Below are 14,082 nucleotides of genomic sequence, written 5' to 3' on the forward strand. Positions count from 1 at the left end.
GCTTTACCTTCCTGAACAGAGGCTGTGGAAAGCCAGGCCCCAGGGTTTGGCACTTGTTGCCTGACATCCCTTCTAAGAAGACAGGGACAGTGGGAACCTCAGCCTCCCCTGTGGCCTGGGAACGCTGGTGCCTCTGGGCAAGCCTCCTTGCCTCCGAGGCAAAACCTGCTCTGCCCCTTGAGGGCAAAGGAAAGAAAAACCCTCACACTGCAGAGCATGGCAAAGCTGGTGGGGCAAGGACATCATCCAGACAGTGGGGGCAGAAGGCAGAGAGGCTTTCCCTCAATTCCCATTCTCCAAGAGACGATTACAGAACAGTACAGCTTAAAAGCATCTAAATACTAAGTGAGCCTATTAGATAGATTGGGAAACCCAACTGCAAGTGGGTAAGTGCTAAGTGCAAGGTCAGAGCCACCAGCAGAGGAGGCAGTTAGGGTCCAGGACTCCCAACCGTACAACCGCATGGCAAGTGCGGTGTGGGGAGGGAAGCTCAGTCCCAGTCCACCCACCCCCTCCCCAGGCCCCCCAGCCTCCGCCTCCAGACATGGAAACCACAGATCTCAGAGGGCAGGGCGTGTGAGGAGAGTCAGACTAACGACAGACACCAGGGGTGACCTGAGGGCTCCTGGCATGTGTCCAAGTCCATACTCCTGTGGAGAGAAACCAGGGACCCAGGGCAGGGGCAACAGCACCAGAGTTCCAGCACTGCCTCTTGATAGGATGGCCCTGACCTCTGAAACAGGCTCACTATTTCCAGGGTCAGGGGAAAGGGGAATTAAACTAAGGAACTCTAAATAATACAAAAGAAAGAGGCAAATTTTGTTTGGATTTGTTAATTCTGGAACTTCCTGCTCTGGACAGAAAACACAAACCTGGAAGATAGGTGGTGAGATATGGGGGGTGGGAGGGAGGTTGGGATACTCAACAAGGGAGTACATGTGCCCATTTTGGAAAGCATCCAGGACTTGTCCCGGGGTCCCCCTGAAAAAAGGCACTCCTTCCTGCCAGAAGCTAGGGAAAGAGACTCCACCTACATCTCCCCACAGAAACAATGTCACTAGCACCGGAAAAATGTCTGTGGCATCAAGCCCTGAGATCCATGAGGTACCAGCCCTATCTGGCAAGATAACCCTCTTCTAGTGGTCCTAGGATTTGATCCTTAGTCACTACATTCTTTCTATAGAGGAGAAAATCCAGTTGCAAATGAGGAGCCTACAGTTTTAGAATGTAATTAATTGCTTAAGCTAGGGCCTGGCAGTACCGCTCGGGCTCGGGGGCTAGTGTGCAGTACCGCTCCGGAGGTAGCTTAGCCTCGTCGCCACAGCTCTCCATACCCTCCAGGGCAAAACAGAGTGCTAGTGGCCCTCAGTACGTGTTTTGAATTAAATTCAAATTAGTATATAGAAACAATTCTGATGTTGGCTAAAATAAATAAATAAACAGGTATCTATGTCATCGCTCAACCAAGAAGCTTGGCTGGTCACCTAGGATCTTCAGCAGACCTGTGGACATTAAATACATCATATCAAAGGCCTTTATTAATGACACAAGGAATGTATACAAAGAAACATACTCCAAAAGATGAGAGGGAACAAAGACAAATCTCCCTCCCACACTCGATCCCCAGCCATCTACTTCCCCTCCTCAAAGCTAATCAACATTTCAAACTATCTTTTGAGGTATTTTATGCTGTGGTAGCGAGGGTAGCAGCCCCCAGAGATGCCCACATCCTGATCCCCACAACCTGGGAATACAATAACTTACTTTGCAAAAGGGTCTCTGCAGGTCAGATCAGGTTCAGCGTCTAGAGATGGAAGAACTAGCTGGTGGCCGCAACCTCGTCACGGGGGTGGTTATAAGGGGGAGGCAGGAGGATTAGTCAGAGAGAGGGGGCTGTGATCATGGAAGCAGAGGTCAGAGTCGTGCAAGGCCAGGAGCGGAGGAATGTAGGCAGCCTCCCTCTAGAAGCTAGAGAAGGCAAGGAAACGCCCCACAACCCCCATGGGCACAACCTGCCTCCACAGGAATGCAGTCCTGCGGACCCAGTTTGGACTTCTGACCTCCACAGCTGCAAGATACTAAGTTTCTCTTGTTTTAAGCCACAACACTTACAGTAATTTGTAACAGCAGCAATAGGAAACTAATACATGCATATAAAGGTAAATATGTGTAAATATTTTTCCTCAAAGGATAGTCATTTTCATCAGTGGCTGACTAGTCTAAAGACTCTGCCTCACCACCTTCTCTCAGTTCTGAAAGATACTGAGAAATTCAAGAAGATTTTGTAGACAGAATTCAAACTCCACCTAGCTAATGTCTGGATGACTACGCAAGCAGAAAACAATGAAAGTTCAATGAGAGATTTACTTTTTAACTACTATTGTCCCAATCTTAAAAGCAGCAAAGGGTGGTAGAAGGAACTGTCCCAGAGGTCATGAGACTGGTCCCTGCCTAGCTCTGTGACCTTGAACATGGGATTTATTCTCTTAGGGCCTCGATTTCTCCAAATGTGACAGTGGCAGGATGGCGAGTGGAGGGAGGTGAGGACAGTAAACTAGAAATGTGCTAGCTTTTCCCATTTTTAATCTTTGACTGTATTACCCAATGACACGTTTGGCCCAAATATACTATTTGCCATGGCCCTCCCACTCCTGAAAATTGCCAAATAGTATAAAAACAGGAAGTGTTTATACTGTTAGCAAAACGTGGCAATAAACTGCAGGCACAAGGCACGATTTCAGCAGCGGCCCGTTACACTCGGTGTGCTAACGACCCACCACTCTCTGCCCCAGCCCGCGGACTCACAGGGCACCCCGGGAGCACCCAGGAAACTGGCAACACTGGCTGCATCTGACAGGGACAGTCTCAGTGACTGAGGGACAGGAATCGGAGAAAGATTTCCTGAAATGATTTTCCTACCTTTTAAATGGTGAACTTTGTAAATGTATATCTATTTAAAAACTTAAAGTATTTTAAAAGAGTAGGCTCTTTTGGTTCATGGCTTCCAGTTTCAAAAAAACAACTACAGCTCCTGACCTGCATCAGATACCTGCTAATTGGAGTTCTCATCACTCAGCCAAAGCGTGGAAGAATGCCGATGCCTCATCCATTCTCACGGTCTTCGCGAACCACACAACATGTGAGTGGACCTGTTACTCGGTCCTTTCCAATTTCCAGGTGCAGGCCGGCAATGACCGGTTGCACCCACAAAGCAGCAGGATGCACAACAGGAAGATGACCTAATCATGACATCCCACGTGACAGGTCAGCTTCCGCAGTCCCAGAGCCCTTCACTGTCAGATATTAACCCCAAGCCCAAACGGCCCTTGTCAGGAGAAGACCAAAAGAACATTTCTTCACTCCCCCTCGGTCAAGAATACTTCAAGGGCATCTTTATTTCTATCGTGTCCCTTTTTAGCCATCCTACCAGTTATTGGCCAATTTTAATAGGTACACACACACAAGTCGCCTCTCTTCTCTGTTTCATAATTAGTAGTTTCCAGGTAGAGAGAAAGAGACAGTATTTTGAATACAAAACAGCAGTGGTAAGCATGTCAGCAGCCTGCTGTCAGTATCAGGAGAAGTAGGATTGTGTGGGGGCTTCCGCAGGACAGGGACCTCCCTAATAAGGGGGTTCCAACCACATGAGCACTGTGTAGATCTGTGGGCCAAGTGATTTGACAATAGTTTGTTCCATTCCTCCTAGAAATAAAATAAACATCCCATGTAGGGATGTAGGAAGAATGCTACAAAGAGGCACCTACACAGTCATAAGGCCGAGCCCCTGTATACCCAGTACACATCAAGACTCAGAAGTCCAAGGAAAGGCATGCAAATTTGGAACCAACAAATCTGGAAAAGGGTAGTAGGTCTTTACCATCATATAGTTAGTTGCTTGGCTGTAATAGAATTAAAAAAAAAAAAAAAAACCTAAATGCGCAAAAAGCAGCAGTTCCTAAAAAATGCTCCACTCCAAAACTGAAATGGAAAGATGAAATGGGCCAGCAAGGGGCAGGGGCCAGCAGAACAAGCCCATCTCAAAACATTTTTTGCAAGTGACTTAGCATGGATCAGGCAGTGGTAATGCTGGCCCTGCTCCATCCCTGTCCCTGCTCATTGTAAAATGACAAGGAAAAGACAACTTCAGCTGAAGTCCGAGATGAGTCTTAAGCACTAAGAATGCAGCTGGAGAAGAAGAAGCACAGGACCGGGAGTCAGGAAGTACAGCTCTGGTCCCACCCTGCACAAAGCTCGTCCCATCGTCTCTACGAGCCAGTTTTTCTCATCTGTGAAATGAGAAGGATTTATCTATGCCCTCATACAACCCTCCAGGGTGGATACGGTTCTCCACCTGTAATTCCATATAATCTCTCAATAAAGTCATAAATAGCAGCACAAAAACATGAGCTCTCCTTCTGGGTTACCCTCCAGAGATGGAATAGCAGGGCCATTAAGGACATGTAAGAACCCAAATAAACAGCGAGGAGCCGAGGAGCCTTCCAAACCTCAACAGCCCTGACAGGCCTTTCCACACAAAATATGGTATGACCGGACTACAAGCTGCCACCCTGCCCCACAACGCCCACTGCAGGCCAGACAGGAGCAGTCAGAAAACCCACCAGTTATCCACAAAGTCTCCATCCATCCTCACCCACATCTTGCCCTTTGACCCTCTCAGGCAGACCACTTATGGCCCTTGATTTTATTACACCAGCCAGGGACCAGAGGACCCAGGGCCCTGACTTCTAGTCCAGTTCTGGTGGGGTTTAGATTCCACAGTGTTTGGTCTCCTTGCCCACCTGGAAATCTGCTCACCTCCAGAGCAGTCTCGCCTGCGGACTGAAGAAGCTCCAGAGGCAGTCTTATTGTAAACTCACAAGCATGCCCCCACCTCTGGGCAGACTGCCTTCAAGGGGCCTTCTTTCCAGGACTGTCGCCAAAATATGAGCAGCCCAGCTTTAGATCCCAGCTCTGCTAACCACTAGTGAACTGTCCGTGGGAAAAATCACATAACCTCTGTGGGCCTGCCTTGTCATCTATAAACCAACGGGGTCACACTAGACGGTGTTCGCTCTTTTCAGATGTAGCAGTCTATGCTTATGACTCCCACGGAGACAGAAACAAAAGCAAAGCACTTAAACTTGGCCGTGTGAGGCAGCATGTATGTTGGTCGAGCCTACCTCTGCAGAACTCCCACTGACCGGGCTTGCTGGGCAGCTCACCAAGATGACAAGGACCCCTCTAGCAATACAACAGGCTGCACACATACCTTTCCCTCGTCCACCAGTTTTGCGATGTCATCTAGGTATGGACCACTGGCCATGAAAAAGGCCCAGCGATAATGGACTCCTTGCCAGAAATGCTACAAAGAAAAAGAAAAAAAGACATGTCACATATAGGAAAGGAAAACATCTGACTAAATGCGAGCTTGGAGAGAAGTGGCTCCCGCATGAGTAGGACAGACAAACCGATTCCCCGCTGCTGCTGACACGATGTGTGTGTGCCCAGCACCTCCGCACAGTGGCTGACGGAGAGTGGGTGCTCCCGAAATGTTTGGTGAGTGAGCGAGCGAACAAGAAATACCCGTGTGAACTCAGGCTTCTTCAGCAACTTGTGACTGACAAGCAAGCAGGAAGCTCTCCTTAAAATGACAGTCTGGGTATTCGTGCTCACTCGACTTCCCCCGGGAGGCGTCAGGTCTGAGGCCTCCAGGCTTCTCTACAAAGTTTGAGAAAGCCCAGAGGGACCAGAAAACAGCTTTTAACCTAATTCAAGAATTCTTTGGGGGGCAATAAGGCACCAAAATATAATATTAGATAAATCCAATCACAATTATTTTTATGGCTCTGAGAGTAGTAAGTTTTAAGGCAAGACAAAGTGTAGAATTTTTTATGCATCAAGGCTGGGTCTTTCCCTATTGTCATAGCAGGTCTGAAGCCACCTAATTTATTATGGGACAGAATGTTGCCATGGGAAAGTAAGCAAAAATCGTAGAATGAGGTGGTTCACAACCACTCTACTGCCATACCTCCTTTGAATTCTTATTATTTATCATTACTAGGTTGATACCTTAACGACCTGACCAAACACACTTCATCAAGTGTGAGCTTCCCAGAGGCAGCAAGGACCATGCTGCCTTCCTCCTTGCACCTGCCCACACCTGCCAGGACAGCTCAGCCTTCTGCTCCCTGAGCCCCCCTCCCCACCCTCAGCATGATGTAAGCTACTACGATGGCTCGAAGCCAGCAGGTGCAATGGAACTGCCCCACTACTTTGAGCTCAGGCCCTCTAGAGCCGTGTTATTTAGGTCACGCTGCTTCTTTCAGCCTGTTTCCTGGCCTGCACGATGGTGGTACCACAGCTAGTGCACAGGGTTGCTGGAAGGATTGTACGAGAAGGTATGTAAAGCACCCGACATGTAAAAAGTATGCAGAAATATTTATCTAACTGTAACACTTATTGAGGAAGGGTTGGGACAATATCAAATCAGAGTTTAAGACTAGAATAGAAGACAAAACCAAGCTATTGTCTAGGCAGAGCTTCACAACGATGTGGCAGGAATCGCTTACTGGTTCGGCTGAGTGACTCTGTGGTTTATTTTCTGACCTGGAACAATTTGAGAATTAAAGGGGTCACCATCAGTAATTATCCCAAGGCCTCAGGTGCAAACAGAAGCAAACTTACTCTAGAATAGGCATGATGAGACCTGGACTCCCATCAGCCCTTGGGGTAGCAAGGCAGAGTCTGGCCGGCAGGTAGTTTGCTCTTGACCCAGAGCACCCTCAATATGCTCTTCAAATACTATCGTTTTCTATGTGCGTCAGAGCATGAAAGAGGTTGGGAAACACAGGCCTAGGTAACTAAAAAAAGAAAAGCAAACCCCCCCCCACAATACAGTTTGAAGCACTGAGTTGTCCCAAGCTTAGAGGGGGCCCAGTTAATTACAATCGCAGACCTGTTCCTGTACTTCCTGCTAAGGTCTGGCCTTATAAACTGCAATTAGGACATTCTTGTAACTGTTTAGGGTTTTAAAGAAGGAACAGTAATAGTCACAACCACCACACCTATACTTCTTTACAGCGGCTGCTCTATAAAGTGAAACTTTTGGTCTGCAGTAACAGAATTTTTATATTGTTCTCTAAGGGATCTGTGTATTTTTTCTAGGTCATTACAGGAGAGAGTACCCCAAAGCAGGCAGGAGAGCCTGGAGCATTACAATAAGGCTTTAACTGTGCACATTCTCGGAAAGACATCAGAAACTACTTAAAAGGTTTTCACATGCGATTCCCACTATCATCTTTCAAGTGGGGAGAGGGAAAACAAAGAGCGCTGTGGCTGTTTTATTCTCAGAGGACGGCTCTGAAGGTTAAATTGTGGGTGGTCTCACTGGAGTACAAACTGTAAAATCTTATAGAAAACTTAAACTTATATTTTAAAGCTCTTGGAAAGCCTGGAGTTTGTGAAAAGGGAAAGAAGAGACAAAGGACAGTTAAGGTTCCTCTCTCTACCACACAGCACCCTGTGGGTACAGTTGCCGCGTGAATCATGAAAATAAGGAAGCCCGGAGCACAGTGCTGGTGTGTTCACGCTACTACCCTGCGTGTCCCTGAGAACTGAGTAGTGGTCTCCTCCGCCCTAACTCTTCTTTACTGCCTCTGCGCATCTAGTTCACACAGAACTGGAGAGACCGAAGTCCTAACTTTCACTCCCCAAACGGTCCCCAATTAATTTCTAGAATAAAAAAAAGATAAGATAATCATCAAGCTAGTTGTCTCACAAATATGGGTCAGTGGTGGCAGGCTTGACACAGTGACCTACAACCTCTCACTGTAAAGAGCTTTCTACTGCCTTTTTCCGGCGTCTAAAGCATTTTGTCTAGTTAATTAAATAGAGTTTACTTTCATTTGTTGTGTCACTTATTCCATTTTATCACTAATTCAGATTTTACACCAATGATCTACAATTACCAACACTGCACACCGTGAAACTGCCTGCACAGTCCTGTAACGAAGGCCAGCCCCACTCCGTGCCAGCCTCCCTGTAACGAAGGCTAGCCCCACTCCCTGCCAGCCTCCACGGCCCAGCACACACTGGGTGTGCTCTGGGGGTGTCGGAGCTCCTCACAGTTCTGGTAATGGTGGCCCTGTTCACAGTCAGGCTGACTAATAAGTCTCAGGAAGCCCCAGAAGGCCACGATAGCTTGAGTTTCCAAGCCACGTGGAATAAGCAGTGTAAGGACAGGTCAACCCAACTCCAGGAAAAGCATGAGGGTACTATTAGTCTCTGTAGTCTCACTGAGGTAAGGATACAATTTCCGTCAAGTTTTTGGAATTCAAAAACTGCCCATGGACTTCCACAGGTCTGAAGGCCCCAGTCTGGGAAGCACTGGCATATTCCAATCCTACTAACACAGAAACACCCAGCTGCACATTGTCTTAAGTTTTCACCTTCCTGTATGAGACTGTATGTGCTACCACTGGTGAAGACAGAAGGCCTTCAGGTACAGGCCAGAAAAAAGCAGATGTATCGGACGATAATGATACAGGCTAACGTTTAATAGGGGCTTGTTAAGTACTAGACATTGTGCCAAGTTCTTCACATGGATTTCCTCATTTAATCCTTACAACACGAAGTGCGGTAGACATCCTATCAGCCCCATTTTACAGGGGAAGACATTAGGGTTTAGTGACTTTGACTTGCAACGGACTACACAGCTACCGAATGAGGCCAGAATTTGAACCCTTGGGTGACTCCAGAGCCCATGCTGGTAACGCATGCTTGCAGCCCCCAAGATGAAAGAAACTGGCCAGGTGGAAACCGATTTCCAGAAGCGTGAGGCACTTGCTTGCTCTCACCAACCAAGACCCTAACCCCTACCTTTAATGTCTTAGAACCCATGGTGACGCCCGTCTGCAGCATGCCGTCCGCTATGCCCAGTCGGTCCATGTTCAGGAGAAAAGGAGTGACTAACGTCACGTATGTGGCTCCTGACCATTTCTTGAGTAAATTTAGGGCCCATGTTTCAGTGGATCCGCCAACATTATCAAGGATAAAATCAAACCTGGAGAGGAAAAATCAAATCAAAATATCTTTGTCAATCTCCACCCAGGGCTCCAATCCCCCTTCTCTCCCATCACCAGTTAGCTACAGGGTCTCTCAGTGACAGCTCACCAAGGAAGCCCTGCTGGGCCACCCAGCAAGGGGCGGCTACCTTGACAAAGAAGAGGAGGGCACACCCACTTACCAGGTCTCTGGCTTTTCTCCAAGGTAAGTCAAATGTGACTGACTTTTTGGTCATAAAATTGTATTTTCTAATATTTAAGGATGACTTAAACAAGTGGTTTTTAACAGAGGGTGACTTTAGCCCCCAGGGGACATATTAGGTAATGTCTAGAGACATGTTTAGTTGTCACAACTGTGGAAGGTAGTGAGAAGAGGCCACTGGCATCTAGAGGCCAGGGATGATGACAAACACCCACAGGCACAGAACACTCCTCACAACAAAAAGTAACCCAGCCCCAAAAGTCAACAGCTGAGAAACTAAGGTTGCCAAGGTTGAGAAACCCTGACTCAAGCTTTAAGGAAAACTGCAAAGCTATCCGTTCAATATAAGTCAAAATATTCTTTGGTGAGCACAAATAATGGACTGACAAGTATATATGGTTTTCACCCACAAGACTTATTTGCTTTTAATCCCTCTAACAGTTCAGAACTGCTTATAGAAGCATCTTCTTCACCAAAAAAGTTCTATTTTTTTGTTCGTTTCATGCATAGCATCAGGACAATGGACAAAGAGAAATCAATAGCCTGCTCTCAGTCTTCAATTCTGCTCTAACGTGCCAAGAAAATCCAGTCATAACAGAATCCACAGGAACTGACAAGTATTCAACTCCTTAAGTCTAATCCAAAACTGCTATAATCACTACATTCTCCCTAAAGGAGATAAAATCCAATGAAGCTTTTAAAATACTTTTTAAAACAAAAGCAAAGATCTACTTAGAAAATGCATGGTTATAAATTAAACAAATTGATAGATAAATTCCTTTTTGGTAAATCTATTTTCTCTTCTAAATTCATCTGGATGAAGTCAACCATCAAAACTTCTAAAATCAGCTTTGACCAGCTTTGTGGATATCGAGTCTGTCATGAGACCAAACGGAAGAAGGGCAGACAAAAATGGAAGGATATGCGTGCAGGAAAACAGCCTTACTAGAAGACTATTCTTCCCATTGGAAAAAATAAAATATTCGTCTTAAGAGTTTAAGTTTCTAAAGTTTCTGCTTGTAATTTTCTACCCCATTCCCAGATTTTAAGGGCAAGCTGGTATAACAGAACAGGCACCGCAGAGAAGAGAGGTCTGGGGACCAGGCTGTAGACACAGCTCTCCCACCAAGGGTTCGGTGGCGTGACCTTGTGCACGAAAAACCTATCAACCCTCTACCCCTGACTGTCTCAGCTATAATGTGACACAGTAGGACTTAAGAATTTCAAAACCTTTTCCTGCTCTAAGATTCTAAGATTTAAATCCAAAAAACTGTGACTTAGGAGGAACAAATTTATTCTAGGTGGATTCAGAGGCCAAACTCCAGGTAGAAGTTACAAAGATCAATTTTAACTAAAAAAAAAAAAAAAAGTAACGGCCTGCATTTGTAAGCTAGCGAGTTCCCCCTACTGGAAAAGAGCAATGCGAAGGGATAAGACCACTCGCCAGAGGCGCGGAGGAGCAAACTGTAGCACAGGTGTGGGAGGCTAGTCTGAGTGTGCTGCAGCCTTCCACTTGTCAGGTTCTCTGTTCTCTGGTGACAAACTCCAGACTTGTGTAAAATTTAAGGTAGACAGAGGGGCATGGGTTGGCCTTGACCTCAATCTCTTACTGCTATTCCTAGAGGCAGTAGAAGGTATGAGATCAACCAAAACTACCACTATCTAGAAGCCACGAAAATATACTTCTACACAAAATGGGTAAGAACAACTGATTTCTGAAATGTAATCAAAAAGAGAGGAACCTTTGAAAAAGCAGGAATGCAGTTTTCCAAACCCTCCCAGGTCAGCGATTTTCAGCCGGTGTGCCACAGCAGGCACGCTGGTGGGCCAAAGGATGTTTAAAACAGGCAGCACCTGTCTGTTTAGTCAGGCACTGACTCTTTCCCCGTAGACTGTCAAATAAAAAAATGACAACAGCCAACACAACAACAGCCATCTGCTGTGAATGAATCAAAATCACACCTATTTTTTTGTCAGATCAGCAAAAAATACAGTAAATTTTTTGGTGTGCTGCAGAATTTGAGTATTTAGTTTATGTGGGCCATGAGATGAAAAAGGGTGAAAACCACTGTCCTGGATTATGCTCTCAGCTTCCACTTTGTCTCGGCCCGATGAAGACCAGATTAATAAGCACCACCCTCTATTTCTGTCGGGCCACAGTCAGGACCTGACAGATCGACAGGGCCTGAGAAAACGCCTGAATCCGTTCCTGTCTGGTACATCAGGCCAAACCACAGCTTGGCGTTCAGATGCACCAGAACATTCATAGGGCTCCCATTAGCAATATTTCAGCTGCCTTTGTTTCTGTGAAGCCCTTATTAAAAGCCAAAACACTAAAAGAATGTTTAGTGCTAATCATAAATTTTCATGCACTGCTCTAAGTTCTTCCTGTGGTGACAGATGCCAGCAAAAGGAACACACTTCCAATTTTGCCTTCAGACCTGTTAGAAACCAGCAATAAAAGTTAACTTAAAAATCGGCAAAAGACCACATAAGCAAAATACCTTCGTCAGCACCTATCTCATCGTGTCACTGTGCAGCACTGACATCTGGAATCAAAACAGAAACCAACCTAGACGATTTCAAATGACTCGGCGTGTTTTCCTAGACGCCAGCCGATCACAGCAGCACCGAACCACCACAGGCTTGCACTGTCGATGTCCTGCTCCCCCCTCCCAATGTCACGCTGTTCAGATACATACGGTTTTAAAGATTTTAACTGCTCTTCCACATTTCCTGATTTGTAATCAATTACGTCATCTGCCCCAAGCTTCTTTACAAGTTCACTGGCATCCTGAGAGCAAACTGCTGTCACATGAGCATCCCATGCTTTCATTACCTGTCAAAAAAGGCGGGGAGGGGAAGGTAGAAAACAGACTGCATTTTTTTAAACAGTTGGCACCACGTGTACACAAATCAGCCTGATCTCTAGAGAACTCTACGTGCTTTGTCTTAACAAGAACTTCAGGAAGCCATCTGTCAGAGATTAGTAAAAATGATTCAACTGTGGCTCACTTAGAAAATTCCAAGAAATAGATCTCATTTTCCCTGGACGAGACAGCCAGTTGTGTCGTCACGAAGTTATAACCGCTCCCATTAGAGAAGGGCTCGATGCCTCACTTGTATTAGAAAAGACAGGAGCTGGTAGCCTCAAGTTTAGTGCTTTTAATGATGACAAAGGTAAATGCCCCCTACCCAACCACATGTCCTCAGAAAATGACAATTTCAAACATATTCAGAACATAAAAATGCAACATTTCTTCATTTGCATCTCTAATAAGTTAGTATATTCAGTCAGACAGTTATATCAAAGCAATCAGCTCTCAGTAATAGGTAGTAATTGAAAAGGTGCTTTTAAAAGGAAGTGAAGAAAATATAGCCATTTATTTTTGAAAATGGATTACCTTTGAAGTAAAAAAGCCTGATATATAATTCCCAAGATATAAAATGAGAATGCCTGATATTTTTAAATAAGAAGGAGTAATTAGACTTAAATTTAAAAAGAAGTAAATTATTCAGGATTAAGGATCCAGAAAGCATCCTGCCTCAAAATTGCCGTAATTCTTTTCTATGACAATTTCACGGAATTAAAAGGGGCCATTATCAGCCTAATTTGAGAATAGTTACTTAAAGTTCACCAAGAAATTTTTGCGCTGATAGTTACAGGTCATAAGAGACCAGCTGTTTTCTCCATCCTGCCCAGAGTGCCAATTTCCTGAGCTTCCTTCGTGTAAGCTGCGAAGGTTCACTAGAATAGAAGAGACCTGTGTTTTGTGATAACCACTATGAGGACTTTCATAAGCCCTTCTTTTTTTTTTTTTTTTAAGTTCTGCTATCTAGGTAGGCACCCTTAAACACTGTTGTTCAGTTTCACCTGTTCCTGAGTGTCATTCGGTTGTATTCTCTTGTACCTGACTCCTTTCGCTAACATTCTGCTTGTGAGATTCATCTACTTCATTGTGAGGGACTACGTTTGTTTTCATGACTGTGCAACATTCCGATGTGAACTACATCACAGTTTACTTACCTACTTTACTGGTGGTGGACACTGAGTTGTTTCCAGTTAGGGATAACATATGTATTGATTCTGATAACATCTTTTGGTGAATACGCATGTATATTCACATCTACAGAGTGTATCTCTAAGACTGGAACTGTGGGTTGCCATAAGACAATTGTTTTTCCTTTTCATTGAATTTATTGGGGTGACGCTGGTTAACACAATTATACAGGTTTCAGCTGCACAGTTCTACAGCACATCCTCTGTACACTGTACTGTGTGTTCATCACCCCCAGTCAAGTCTCCTTCCATCACCATTTATCCCCCTTCTCCCCTCCCCCTGGCAATCATCACACTGTTGTCCATGTCTATGAGCTTTTTCTCTTTTTTTTCTTTTTTGTTCAATCCCTCCAGTCCCCCCAACTCCCCATCTCTCCCACCCCCAACAGCTGTCAGCTTGCTCTCTGTTTTGAGTTTGTCTCTATTTTGCTTATTAGTTCATTTTAAAAAGTGGGCAAAGACTTGATTGGACACAAAGAGGACATACAGATGGCCAACAGACACGTGAAAAGATGCGCAACATCACTAATCATCAGAGAGATGCAAATTAAAACCACAGTGAGATATCACCTCACACCTGCCAGAATGGCCATCATCAATAAATCAGCAAATGACCAGTGTGGCAAGGATGTGGAGTAAAGGAAACCCTTGTGCACCATTGGTGGAAAGCAGTACAGAGTTACCTCAAAAAATTAAATATGTACCTGCCTTTGGACCCAGCAATCCCACTTCTGGGAATTTACCCAAAGAAATCCAAA

At 45.3% G+C, this 14,082-nt stretch overlaps 1 protein-coding gene across 1 annotated transcript in view; it reads right to left on the reverse strand.

The window, feature by feature from the left end:
• Positions 1-14,082, reverse strand: part of RTN4IP1 (reticulon 4 interacting protein 1) — a 42,776-nt gene that overhangs the window by 4,545 nt on the left and 24,149 nt on the right. Inside the window, exons 6-8 of the mRNA XM_024551777.4 lie at positions 11,967-12,103; positions 8,878-9,061; positions 5,270-5,362 (exon numbers count right to left, since the gene is read on the reverse strand). Of these exons, the coding sequence (XP_024407545.2) occupies positions 5,270-5,362; positions 8,878-9,061; positions 11,967-12,103 (414 nt within the window). The remainder of the gene's footprint in view (positions 1-5,269; positions 5,363-8,877; positions 9,062-11,966; positions 12,104-14,082) is intronic.

Source organism: Desmodus rotundus, chromosome 11 (assembly GCF_022682495.2).
Source record: "Desmodus rotundus isolate HL8 chromosome 11, HLdesRot8A.1, whole genome shotgun sequence".
NCBI classification, from domain to species: domain Eukaryota; kingdom Metazoa; phylum Chordata; class Mammalia; order Chiroptera; family Phyllostomidae; genus Desmodus; species Desmodus rotundus.